This window comes from Chlorocebus sabaeus, chromosome 5, assembly GCF_047675955.1.
Source record: "Chlorocebus sabaeus isolate Y175 chromosome 5, mChlSab1.0.hap1, whole genome shotgun sequence".
In the NCBI taxonomy this organism is placed as follows: Eukaryota; Metazoa; Chordata; class Mammalia; order Primates; family Cercopithecidae; genus Chlorocebus; species Chlorocebus sabaeus.
In genome coordinates, this window is record NC_132908.1 from 43,467,964 (window position 1) to 43,481,873 (window position 13,910).

The following is a 13,910-nucleotide window of genomic DNA, read 5'->3' on the forward strand; positions in this document are numbered from 1 at the left end:
AGAGGAAAAGCTGGCCAAGATGACTTAAGACAGCAAGCCAGTAAGACACCAGCTGAACAGTGGTGTCCCGAAAGCTGAGAAGAGAGTGTGTTAAGAAGATGGGAATGATCAAATACCTAGAATGTCAAGAGGTCAAGCAAGATGAGATCAGAGGCAAGATGAGATCAGTGAAATGTCGACTGAATACAAGAACATAGAAGTCTTTGTGCACAATTTCAGAGATGAGGTCAGGGTAGAAATGTTACTGGGACGCCAGCAAGTATAGACTGTGATTATATATAACCCTTTCAAGAAGTTCTGCTGTGAAAAGGAAGCACTGAAAATGAAACCAGCCATCTCCTAATTACTGTAGATTGGGCTATTAGTCCCTTCCCTCTAGTGGAGTCTTTTTTTTTTTTTTTTTTGTAATGAACTTAAGCATGCCTCTACTCAACTAAAAAAACCTCTGCTGGCTCCCTTTTAGCCCTCAAAAAGAAGTCCTGAACGTGGTACTATAAATAGATTCATAATCTGGCCCTATTGCACCTCTCCTGCCTCAGAGCCGTTGTACGTAAACTCTCAATTTCACAAGCTCTTTCAAACCTCCATGTAACTTGTTAGTCAAGCTGCCAGAAGTGCCTTCCGCCTTTTCCACATGATAAACTTATAGTTCTATTCCATGACTCGGCTCCAGTGTCATCCTCACCAGTACCATGCCAAGCATTTACACATCATTCCCACCTGCACCTCCCCCAGTGTTGGTTCTTTCAAGCCAGAAATGTGTAAGTCAGCCTTGACTTCTCTCACTTCATTCACATCTTCTCATCTCTGATATTCACTCGACCAAGTCCCAGTCATTCTACTTTCTCAGTAAGCCTCCATCTGTCCTCTCCATATCCCACTCTAGTCCTCTCTCTTGCCTCTTAACTGGTCTCCCAATTCCATCTCCCACCATTTTTCTACACAGAAGCCACAATGAACCCTTGAAAACAGAAAGCAGCACTTTAGGGGACTGAGGTGGGAGGATTGTTTGAGCCCAGGAGTTCAAGACCAGCTTGGGCAACACAACAAGGCCCCCATCTCTATGGAAAAATTGTGTCAAAAAATTAGCTGGGCAGTGGTGGCACATGCCTGTAATCCCAGCTGATCCAGAGGCTGAGGCAAGAGGATGACTTGAGTCCCGCAGTTCGAGCCTGCATTGAACCATAACTGCACCACTGCACTACAGCCTGGGCAACAGAATAAGACCCTGTTTCCAAAAAAAGAAAAACACAAAACACAAAACTAGTCATATTTGCCCAAGAATAAAAATCCTTCAGTGGCTTCCCACTGCTCTTAAAGACAAAAATGACTAGCCAGCTAACAAAGCCCCACACTGTCTGGGCCCTGCCAACCTCTCTAATCTCGTTTCCTAGGTCTCTCCCAGCACTGTCTGTGTTTCAGCCATGCTGGCCTTTCAGCTCCTTCAACACACTGAGCTCCTAAATCTTTTCCCTTCCCGACCCCTGCCTCCCCTTTCACCCAGCTAACCCAAGTTCAAATGTCATTATTCCAGGAAATAACCCTAGAACTGCAACTTGACCTAATCTTAGGACACTCTGTAATTTTTCACAGCACTGACTGCTATTTCCAATCATGCAGACATCTGTGCGTGATTATCTCTTCAAGGCTCATCTCCCACCTTTAGACTGATGGCTCCCTGATGATGGCATGTCTCATGCACCAGACATACTCCACCCTTGACTAAGGACCTGGCACTCAAATATTTATTGAATCAATGAACGAATGAAATCCCTCATAATTTGACCCTCTCTGGGCACTGACCCAAATCTCAGCCCTCAAAATGCAGTGTACATTTAACCAGGCTCCTCTGCAAATAATACTACCAAATAACATTCCAGATACTTATTTTTCTACCAACTTCTATGCCCATAGAGATTAGCTCTCTGATTCCTAATTTCCTAAACTTATCAGTTATCTCTTTATCTTCAAATGTTTCAATTGACAGATTTTTTTTTTTTAATGAGAAAAATAGAAGGGAGTTATTTGAGTTCTGGACAGAAACCGGTTCTTTACATTCACTCTGCTTGGCCCAATACTGAACATCTAGGGTTAAATGTTCTTGCATACAATCAGAAACTGTCCGTAAGATGTTGGCAGCAGGGCCTGAAACATTCTGCTTCTTTGCAGAGCATTCGAGTTAAGCTCAGCAAAACTAGGCTAACTTACTAATGGTATAGAAAATGGAAAGTACTTTTTATACTACAAAACACCAAGCAATATTATTTACATTATGGTCATTATATATTACTCAAATGTTATACTCAGATATTTGACTGTGTAGGGGTCGGAGGAGATAGGCACCCCTAACCCCCCGCATCATTCAAGAGTCAACTATACTAGTTTTGTCAGCTTTTCTATTAGTTTGAAATTATCATAAAATGACTTAAAACGTTTTTAGGCCAGGTGCATGGTGGGTCACGCCTGTAATCCCAGCACTTTGAGAGGTAGAGGCAGGTGGATCACCTGAGGTCAAGAGTTTGAGACCAACCTGGCCAACATAGTGAAACCTCATCTCTACTAGAAGTACAAAATTTAGCCGGGCGTGGTGGTGGATGCCTGTAATCCCAGCTACTCAGGCTGAGGCAGGAGAATCGCTTGAACCCAGGAGGTGGAGGTTGCAGTGAGCCAAGATCACGCCAATGCACTCCAGCCTAGACAACAGAGCAAGACTCTGTCTCAAAATTAAAAATAGAAAAAAATGATTTAAGACATTAATTTTTTTTAATTTAAAAAAGAGTATCCTATCTTTGGATATTTTTAATTATTGCAATGACCAAGTTTACAGTTGAGTTTTAAATCTGGGTCTAACACAGACCAGAATTACTTCATTTCATCCGAAGTTTCTGGCCACAAGGCTATTTTTCTCAACTTCTTTTCCTACCTGACATGCTCAATTGCAAGGGCTGTCTGGTCAAACACTCCCGAATCATCAAACACCACCCAGAGCTCCTGCAGGGGCAACCGATGTTCCTTCAGATCGAGGAGCTCCTTCATGCACTCCATGGTAAAAGTGCTCACTTGAGAGTCACAGAGGTATGGTTCAGCAAGCCTCACCACTGCCTTCAAGGCTGCAAAGTCCACATCTGTGGCCTGAAATTTAAAATAATGAGACTTAACACATGGAAATCAAAATTAAGATATACCTATAAGACTACCGACAACCTGATTTTTTTAAAAGCATGCAATGTGGGTGGGGAGCCTTTACCCATAACATAAAGGATGAACAAGACAGGCTGGCTCATGGAGCTTACACTGTAATCCTCATGGAGCTTACACTGTAATCAGGGAGATCAATAAACACAATGATAACGAGTAGGTGACAGAGAATAACTAGCAGGGGTGGGGATCTGGTTCTGCTGAGATGGTCAAGGAAATCAGCTCTGAGCCAAGCTGAGGAGGATGAGAAGGAAGTGGCCATCTGAAGAGCAGGGAAAGCGCAAAAGGCCTGTGCCAGAGACAGGCTTGGCAGCTGAAGGAGCGGGAAGGCAGTCCTTGCTGGAGCCAAAGGGAGGAAATGGAGGAAGGGGGTGGTGTGCAGTAGAGCAGCAAGACATGAGGTGAGAGAGAGAGAGGCAACAACAAGGACATGAAGGACATCTGAAGGAGCTTGGATTTTACGTGTTTTCTATACAATGAGAAGCCATAAAGCCAATACTAAGCCCTTGGTAAAGACAATGCATTAGGAGTTTTAAGCAGAGAAATGGCATGCTTCTGTTTTGAAACAATGACTTTGACTGTTTTCAGAGAACGGACTGGCAGGGGGCGCCCTATCATAACCAAATGAATAGGCCTGAACTTCAACCAAAAAATATTAGCATAATCCAAAATTTTAAAACTCACAAGCAATAGCTGCAATCCACTGCCTCGTACATAATCACTGCAGTATGTGATGCCATTTTCTAAGGGAGCTGCAGCGACAATTTGTATTCACACACCCTAGTTTGACATTTTAGGTTACTAGGGCTTTTTGTGGTCAGTTAACAAACATTGAGAAAAATTCAAAGCTGTAATTAGAATGCAAATGTAATGTAAAAGGCCTAGTCAGCAGAAGAATAAGATTGCTTTTACATTCTGCAATGGGACACAATGTCAAGACATTAACCACATATAAACAAACTTGCTATGCAAAAAATGCCACTTAGCGGAGGTTGCAGTGAGCCAAGATGATGCCACTGCACTCCAGCCTAAGCAACAGAGTGAGACTTCATCTCAAAAAAAATAAATAAATAAAAATGTCTCTTAGGTTTGAGCTGCTTAACGAATTACAATTAAGAAGTTAAAAACTTTTTTGAAACCATTAACTTCATAATTATGCCTAATTTTTTAAGTGATCTCAAATACCTTCTTTTAATTAATTTAAACCAGTTTAATTCCCTGGTAACAACTCCTCAGTTGCCTTTAAAATTTGCAGAACACTTCCTGCAACATGGCAATTAGATGTGAAACACATGCTATTTGAATCAGCTCATAAACTTTAATTAAAAATAAGCACTTAGGCTATAACAGTCTGAAGTAAAGTGCTTATAGCTACAGACAAAGGTCTTAAAAACAAAATTAACCTTACCTCAACCAGTACCTTGAACACGTTAGTGTGCCAGACTGCCCGCCATCCAGATGGCTCAAGGACCTTCTCCAAGAACTCAGCTGTGAATTCCTGTACCTCAGAGGCCTTGCAGTCAGCTACAAACAAATTAAACACAAGAAGAATTGAGAATACATAAAGCAGAGGGAAGTTAATAAATCCACTTTCTCAGAAACAACAACTGGCAATCTGAGGGACTGAAACAAATAATCTACTTGTAAACTAAAAAGATAAAAGATGGAAAAAATCAGCCGGGCATGGTGGTTCATGCCTGTAATCCCAGCACTTTGGGAGGCCAAGGCAGGTTGATCACCTGAGGTTGGGAGTTCGATACCAGCCAGACCAACATGGAGAAACCCCATCTCTAGTAAAAATACAAAATTATCTGGGTGTCATGGCTCATGCCTGTAATCCCAGCTACTAGGGAGGCTGAGGCAGAATCGCTTGAACCAGGGAGGCGGAGGTTGCGGTGAGCCAAGATCACACCATTGCACTCCAGTCTGGGCAACAAGAGCAAAACTCCATCTCAAAAAAAAAAAAAAGCAAAAAACCTACTTACCTAAAATGTAATCTTGATAGGCTCTGAATCGCTCATAGAACAAAAGTTGATTTGTTTGGAAAATTTCTGGGAAAAAGGTTTTTCCTTCAGGCATAAAACTTTGTAAACTAGAACCTGGTTTATCACGGCAGCTACAATCACTGCATGAATCTTCATCTTGGAACAAACCTAAAAAAAAAAAGCAAAAATAAGCAAGCTCCAGTGTCTTATTGAATGCTTCGATTTTCATATCCTTGCATAGAAATCCCAAACAAAATACAAACAAGAATTTGAATATGAATGGTCTACTTACCTCTACCACTGTCAGAAGAAACTAGTTTTCCAAACTTAAAAAGATTTCAAAATGCAAATTCTACTTCAAAACAATAAGAATTTAAGATCTTTCAAAGTTAGATTTTTGTTGTTGTTCTGTGAGGTTTTGTGGGGAACCAGAAGGCTGTTTGTTTTTGTTTTTGTTTTAGAAATGGTCTCACCCTGTCACGTAGGCTGGAGTGCAGTGATGCAATCATAGCTCACCACAACCTCAGACTCCTGGGCTCAAGCTACCCTCCTGCCTCAGCCTCCTGAGTCTCTGGGACTACAGCAAAGCATACAGCCTGTGATTTATACTGCAGTTAGCAAGTTATAATAATCAAGTATCTTAGTTAGTTATTTCCAAAACAATTCCATAAAGCTCCTTTAAGAAAGAGAGCTGACTTCCTCTCAGATGGGTTAAACCCTCCCTTTATTTCCTACAATATCAGTCTGTCAATCACCCCTCAATAAACAGGGATGAGAGAGTCTTAATAATCCATAAGGTTTACTTCAGTAAGATTATGAGGTTCCTCCTCACTGATTTCAATGACTCTGTCTAAGGAAAAGATTGGAAAATGCAAATCACATTAGGTTTGGGCGGTATATAATGTTTCATAAGGTATGATTCAGCCAGTGGCATATCTAATTCTGTGTAATAAGATGTTTTTAATAAATGAAACAACTACTAAAGAAGCAATGCTAAAAAGGGTAGCATTTAGAATGTAGAGTAGTTTCCAGAGGTGGTTTCAGGGAAGGTAACTGAGCTGTCAGCAGATACCTTTTTTCTCCCTCCCCCTTGATTTTCTCCTTCCCTTTCCTCCTTCCTTCCATTTCTTTGTCCCTGGTCAGGCCACCAGAAGTATTTGACCCACAGATGACCAAAGTGTACTGAAGGGTCTACTGCTCACAAACACTGATGCACATGAGCCTCAGAAGGCGTCAGTACCTTACTGGTTATGTGACAATCACTCTGTGCCTCAGCTTTCTCATCTATAAAGGGAAGACAAAAATAGTACACCTACTTCAATTAAGAAGATTAATTATTTGTTAATAATTTACAACAGTGCCTATTATATAATGTATGTTTACTAAAGAAACAGTAGTACTTTAGCACCATTCTTTTTTTTCCAGCACCATTCTTTATAGCTTTATGGAGGTATAATTAACATAAAGAAGTTATATGTATTTAAAGTGTATAACATGATGGCCAGGCGCGGTGGCTCACGCCTGTAATCCCAGCACTTTGGAAGGCCGAGGTGGGCGGATCACCTGAGGTCAGGAGCTCTAGACCAGCCTGGCCAACATGGTGAAACATGGTGAAACCCCGTCCCTACTAAAAATACAAAAATTAGCCACGTGTGGTGGCGGGGGCCCATAATCCCAGCTACTTGGGAGGCTGAGGCAGGAGAATCACTTGAACCCGAGAGGCGGAGGTTGCAGTGAGCTGAGATTGTGTGCCACTGCACTCCAGCCTGGGCAACAGAGTGAGACTCTGCCTCAAAAAAATAAAAGAAAAAATAAAGTGTGTAACATGATGTTTTGATATACCTTTACATTATGATTACCACAGTAAAGTGAATTAATATTTCCATCACCTCGCATAATTACCTTTTTTGTGTGTGTGGTGTGAACACTTATGATCTACTCTGTTAGCAAATTTCAAGTACAAAATTTGCGTCGTCACTGCATCATCACGTCATTGTCTATTAATACTGTAATAATAATACAGTATTATTAACTATAGTCACCATGCTGTATGTACATCAGATCCCCAGAACTATTCATGCTGCATAACTGAAACTTTGGACCCTTTGACCAGCATCTCCCCATTCCCCCCACCCACTGGCAACTACCACTCTACTCTCTTTCTGAAACTTCCTCTTTTTTAGATTCCCCATATAAGACATGTCATGCAGTATTTATTTTTGCAACCACTTTAAAAACTTTATTTCACTTCATCTTCACCACAAGTACAACCATTGGCTTAGTCTTCCAGATGGGGAAACTGAAGCCAAGTGACTTTTGCCACTTGGAGAGGTGGGTTAACAGTGGAATTGTCACACTTCTGTTTTCTCACTTTGTTGGGACTCTGCTACACAATACAACGGAAAGTGTTAACGTAAAAACGTGAACCAGCTTAAAATACCAGAAAAAAAAAATAGTAACGAAACTCTATGAGGAGGAAGAAAGGGCAGAGAACTAGGAGACCCCGGCTCTATTTCTGGACTCTGGCCCAAGTTGGCGCTCCTCACTTTGGACACGTCACTACCCTCCGTGGACAGGACAGCCATGTAGGCCAAGGGTTCAAGCTTTCCTCTTCTTCGGAAAAGGGAAGTGTGGTTCGTGATCTCCTTTGAGATGCAAATGAAAAAGATGACCCCTTGAGCAACGGTAAACGCACAGTTTCCGCAAAACCCATCTGGATTGGGAATTCCTAGACCAATCCAGCTCCCTCCAATCTCGGGGCGGGCTGAGGCCAGAGAGTGCAAAGACAGGGGAAGATGGGGAGAGGGAAGAGAGGGAGTCCCTCATACCCCCTGTACCGCCCGACTTTGACGTCCGGTCACTGGGTCCCGGCCGCGCACCGCCGTTCCCGCCGCCCTGGACAGACGGGTCCGGAAGGCCCGCGACCCAGGCGCCCTCCGAGGGTCCCGACGCCCCAGGCCTCCGCTCAGAGGCGGCACCTCTGGCCCGGCATGGAGAGCTCACCTTTCTCCAGAGACGCCGGCTCCTGCTCTGCCGCCCAGCCGGTGCGCTCCGGCGCCATGGCCGCCGCCTCCAGACCGCTGCCAGTCAGAGATCCGTCAGCCATTTCAAATTTCCGTGGACGGTCGCCCAGGCAATGACGTGATGACGCAGGCTCTGCTGATTTGATAGTCGGGCCGAGGCCGTGGACCAATTAGAGTCCGGCCCCGCTCCAGCCCCCACCAACCCCGCGGCGGCGCCCCAGGCTGACAGCTGTTCTTGTTCAAGTGCCCGGCCTTTGCTTTTCTGGGATGAAGTTGAAGAAAGTCGAATTGGGACATAATTTGGAATGATTTTCGGAAAAAACGAACGAGCAATGCCTGGAAATGAGATATAGTGGAAAAGTCACTGGGTTGAGAGTCAAAAAACATAATATTTAAACTTATCTGGGCTATTCCTAGTGGTATTGCCTTGGGCAAGTTATTTCACCTCCCAAAAGCACAACTTCAACTGAAAAGGATGCTGGTCTACGTGGGCCCAAAACTTTTCACCACCGAACACCAGTCTCTCTCTGTCTTTCAATACACACACAGGGAGAGAGAGAGCGCGCGCATATTTTCAAAGAATGTCAAATTAAATTTAGTAAGTAAATTTGTTAATTTGGATTAATCAAAGGCAACTATAATCTCCATCATAATGGCTAACATTTACTGCATATTGTGTGCAAGACACCCTCCTGCATGCGTTACCTGGATTGTTCTGTTTAATCTTCACAATGATCCTATGAGACAGAAGCTATTATTATAACCATTTTACAAATGAGCGAATGGAGTCACTAAGAGGTTAAGTCGCTTCTCCAATCTAACCCAGCAAAGCCAGGATATGAAACCAGCCAGACTCCATGAAAAAACCCTTTAATGTCTCTGCCAGGCCATCCCTGCTAGAATGATGAGGTCAGCCCTAGATAGCTCAGGTTACCAGGACACCATGTGGGATGCGTCCACGGGGTACCAAGATCCTGGTCATGACAGTTAGTCTGTGCAGTCTTAATGCGGGGAAACATTTCCACTTATTGCTTTGAAGAAACACCTTGGGCTAAAGTCTCTCCGATCCCTTACAGCTGAAATAAAATGGAGCGAGGAGGGGTGACTGTGGAAACCTGCACTTAATTGGGCTAACTTTTCCACGAAGCAAGATTTCTTTGACTGTTGTGTGCAGAATCTAACCTTACATTTATTTGCTCACTGAACAAATACTTATTGAGCACCATGAAGTAAAAACACAGAAAACAATAATCAAGACTAACAACAGGCCTTGAGGACGACGCTAGCTTTCTCATTATTCTCCTCTTCAACCTTGCCGCCCACAAACCTCACAAATGGCAGCATTTCTCATCACCCATTTGCATCATCACTGGAGACAACACAGTTCTCTTCTCATCCAATTACCAAATATTTCATCAACCATCAAGATATTACTCAAACCAGGCTAAGCATAGTGGCTCATGCCTGTAATCCCACCACTTTAGGAGACCAAGGCAGGCAGATCACTTGAGTCCAAGAGTTTGAGACCAGCCTGGGCAACGTGGTGAAAACCCACCTCTACAAAATAAAAATTAAAAAAAAATTATCTGGGTGTGGTGGCATGCAGCTGTGGTCTTAGCTACTTGGGAGGCTGAGGTGGGAGGATCTCTTGAGCCCAAGAGGCAAAGGTTGCAGTGAGCCAAAATTGCGCCACTGCACCCCAGCCTGGGCAACAGAGTTAGACGCGTCTCAAAAAATAATTTTTTTAAAAAATATATATCTATATTACTCAAACTACTGCTTCTGGGAAAAGTCTTGGAAAGGAACAGGAGGCAACAGGATCAAAGACTAAATACCTATGCTTTTGCAAACTCCACTAAGAACAAAATATTAAACTAAATACGTTTGCCCGTTGTGGTGGCTCACACTTGTAATCCCAGCATTCCAGGAGGCTGAAGTGGAGATCACTTGAGGTCAGGAGTTCGAGATCAGCCTGGCCAACATGGTGAAACCCCATCTCTCCTAAACATAGAAAAATTAGCTGGGCCTGGTGGCATGCGCCTGTGGTCCCAGCTACTCAGGAAGCTAAGGCAGAAGAATCGCTTGAACCTGGGAGGCCGAGGTTGTGTGAGCTGAGATCACGCCACTGCACTACAGCCTGGGCCACAGAGTGAGACCCTGTCTCAAAAAAAAAAAAAAAAAATGCAGCAGTGTAATAGAAAATGATGGGGGAGACAAATTCAGACTTTTATGCAAAACACCTGATTTTAAACTTAGCAACTAATTTTTTTAAAATTTAAACACTACACAAGCCAGAAAAATTTTATTTCCCAGGCCAAATTGTCCCATGGCCCACCAGATTGCAACCTCCATTCTAAGCCCAAACAATTCAGGGCACAGTGCAGGGACCAGCAGGAGCTTGTTGGAAATGCAGTCTCTCCCACCCCAACCCCAGACCTGCTGGATCAGAATCTGTGTGTGGCAAGATACCCAGTTCCCAAGTGACATCATTCACATTTGAAGCAAAGCCCTTCTGAACTGACCTCTCTCCTGAGGCTTTATTGGTTTTCACATCCCTGCTGGAAAACTTGATGCGGGTTCTCGCTTGTGATTCACCTTCGCTGTGCTGCAAAGCCAGATCCCAGCACAGCCCTTCTTCCAGCGCAGATGCCTCAGCTGCATCCTACCTCCCTGCCACAGCCTGTGTGGGCCCCAACCATCTCGCACTCCCACTGCTGCGAGAGCCTCTGGCAATTCACCCTCTGAGAAGCCTTCACCTACCCTACCCATCTCCACAATTAACTGCTCCCCTCTCACTGTCCCTAATACAGGAGTCGCAAACTTAAATGCCCCAAAAAGCCAGGCTGATACCAAGCAGGGAAGGGGCCACTAGTGTATGTGCAGTGAACCCGGTGTTGTTAGGGTGACCTTTCAAGAAAAGTCAGAAATCAAGGTTTTTTTAGCTATCTCCATATTAAAATGTGACCAACAGGCCGGGCTCAGTGGCTCACACCTGTAATCCTAGCACTTTGGGAGGCAGATTGCTTGAGGCCAGGAGTTCCAGACCAGCCTGGCCAACATGGCAAAACCCATCTTTACTAAAATTACAAAAAAAATTAGCCAGGTATGGTGGCGGGTGCCTGTAATCCCGGCTACTTGGGAAGCTGAGGCACGATAATTGCTTTAACCCAGGAGGCAGAGGTTGCAGTGAGCGAAGATTGCGCCACTGCTCTCCAGCCTGGACAACAGAGTGAGACTCTGTCTCATAAAGAAAAAAACAAAAAAAAAGAAAATGTGAGCAACAGGTTTCAAAAATGTTAAACACCATGCCAGCCAAATAAACCTATCTATAGACCACCGGTTTGCAATTTCTGAGATTTAGTCCACTTGTTACATTGTGTCAGAGGCTGTGAGTTCTTTCAAGGCAGGAAACATGTCCTGTTACCTTTTGTATTGCTAGCACCTACAACTGAGCCCGACTTAGTAATGGGAAAAACTAACATACTGTTCTCTGCTATAGAATGTGATATCACTATGTCATTAGCCAAATGGCTCGGGTTTAAGAGTCAAGCGCCAGGGGCCTGGACCATGAGGCTCTGCACCCAGCTGCCTGCAGTAATCACAGATTCATCAGCAGTATCACTGCCTGAGTCAGGGTCGGTGAAGGCTGCCTGTATTTGGGGTCCTCTGCCTCCAAATCAGACTATCAGCTTCCCCAAGAACAGAAATTGCTATGGGCTTTGATCCCCTGAGAGACGAGGGTCCCACTATAAGTTGTTACTGGATCCTCATGTGAATGCTTTGAGAGCAGATACGGACCAGAACAGATAGTGCATATTGTAAACACCAGAGAAAGGGAGGGAGGGAGCCCCAGTCCTAGGAGGGGGCCGATCGGGGTGAGGCTTGTCTCTCCATCGGCAGTTGTACGGAGACTGGGTGGGCCTGAGCGTCTTCTGCAGGAGAAAAAGGTGGCCTACCTTGCCACAGACTGCAGGGAGAGGACAGATGCTAGGTCTCTGCCACTCTGATTGGAGAGTCTGGATAACTTTGGATAACAAAAATCATTAGTTTTGATTGGAAAACAGTGACAAAGAAAAGCCAGGCCGGAATCTTGGCTTGCATTTTCCACTAGAGGGCAGCTTAAATTTTCAAAAGAAAACAAATCTTGTCCACTTTGTGAAGGATTGACGAGTCTGTTCAGTTTCCTCTTGAGCGACAAGACCCTGCATGAGGCCCCTGGGGATGAGAAGGGAATGAACTTAGCCCTTGCCTCATGGAGCTGGCAGTCTGGTGGGGAAGCAGCAAATGAAAAAGAGGACACCCAGCGAGGGTGCACTCAGAACCTAGAATAGTTGCCGTCAAGGAGAGAGCTGCTGTCAGGAGACAGATTCCCAGGCAGGGCCTCTGCATGGAGGTCTTGGGAAGACCTCCCTGAGAAGAGGGCGTTTAGTAGGAGCTTCAGGGTAAGACGCAGGCAGCTGCTGGCCAGAGGTGGAGAGGGACAGATTCTGGAAGAACAGAGGTGGGAATTAAGGAGGGAGAGTGGGAATCCAGGAAGAGGGGAGCCCCAGCTGGAGAAGCCCTGAGACATGAGAAAGGGTGGGGTTCCAGAAACAGAAAGGCGTCAGGATAGAGTATGAGATGGGGAGTGGCCAGAGGTGAGGTTCTGGGGTAACAAAGCCCCAAAGGCCTTTGAAAAAGTTCAGATTTTAATCTACACATAATGGCATGCCATTGATTAGCTTCAAAGAAGAAAAGAGGTGACTTGACTGCTGCTCTGGCAAGAGCTATCTGGCCGTTGTGTGGAGGACACTGCAGGACTTATGGTTTGGGAACATCTGTCTCCTAGCCACAACATTGTGTAAAACTAACAGGAACATCACATATTGCACGGTGCTCTCTCATTTACAAAATGGGTTTCACTGAATGCCCAGCCCCTCTCCTTCCCCTTTCCCAGCTTTACTATGAGATGTTTTTAGCCTCAATTTATACTAGAGGAAATTTGTTTAGTGAGTTCTTATGAGGTGCCCAGAGTCAGAGGGATCAGTTTATGGAAGAGACTGGATTCAAACTGAGGTTGACCTGACATCCAGCTGAGGGCTCTTTTAATTATGACCTTGGTTCTATGGCCTACATATATATACACACACACACACACACACACACACACACACACATATTATGACCTTGGTTCTATGGCCTACATATATATATGTGTATATATGTGTGTATATATATACACACACATATATATACACATATACATACATATATGTATATGTATATCTGGATATATAGTGTGTATATACACACAAACACACACACATAATGTGTGCAAATTTTTTATATGTTTATATGTGCATAAATATAATATTTTAAAATATACAAAAAATATATATAATATATACAAAATGTGTATATATGTATATATGTGTATTTCTAATATATTTTATAATTTATATATAAACAGATAAATATATATATAAATTTGCACACATCATGTAAAACGGATGCTCATATCCTGGTCTTTGAAACCCTGCAGAAGCAGGTCAGGCATTTAACTCTATGTGCTCTATGTGTCTGGATGTATGTAGTCTGGGAAACCAGTCCAGGACACAACTGAAAATTCTTCAGAAAGAAAGAAGAGGAGAGGGGAGCCAGTGTCCAATGATCTGCCCTCTCCCTCCAAGCCACAGGCACCCCTAGCCCTGCACAGGCCAGTGTT

At 43.9% G+C, this 13,910-nt stretch overlaps 1 protein-coding gene across 1 annotated transcript in view; it reads right to left on the minus strand.

The window, feature by feature from the left end:
- SHCBP1 (SHC binding and spindle associated 1) overlaps positions 1 to 8,308 on the minus strand; it is a 41,280-nt gene extending 32,972 nt beyond the window's left edge. The window contains exons 1-4 of the mRNA XM_007992073.3: positions 8,187 to 8,308; positions 5,184 to 5,351; positions 4,607 to 4,722; positions 2,924 to 3,132 (exon numbers count right to left, since the gene is read on the minus strand). Coding sequence (XP_007990264.2) covers positions 2,924 to 3,132; positions 4,607 to 4,722; positions 5,184 to 5,351; positions 8,187 to 8,289 — 596 coding nt within the window. The 5' untranslated portion in view covers positions 8,290 to 8,308. The remainder of the gene's footprint in view (positions 1 to 2,923; positions 3,133 to 4,606; positions 4,723 to 5,183; positions 5,352 to 8,186) is intronic.
- Between the last annotated feature and the right edge of the window lie 5,602 nt (positions 8,309 to 13,910).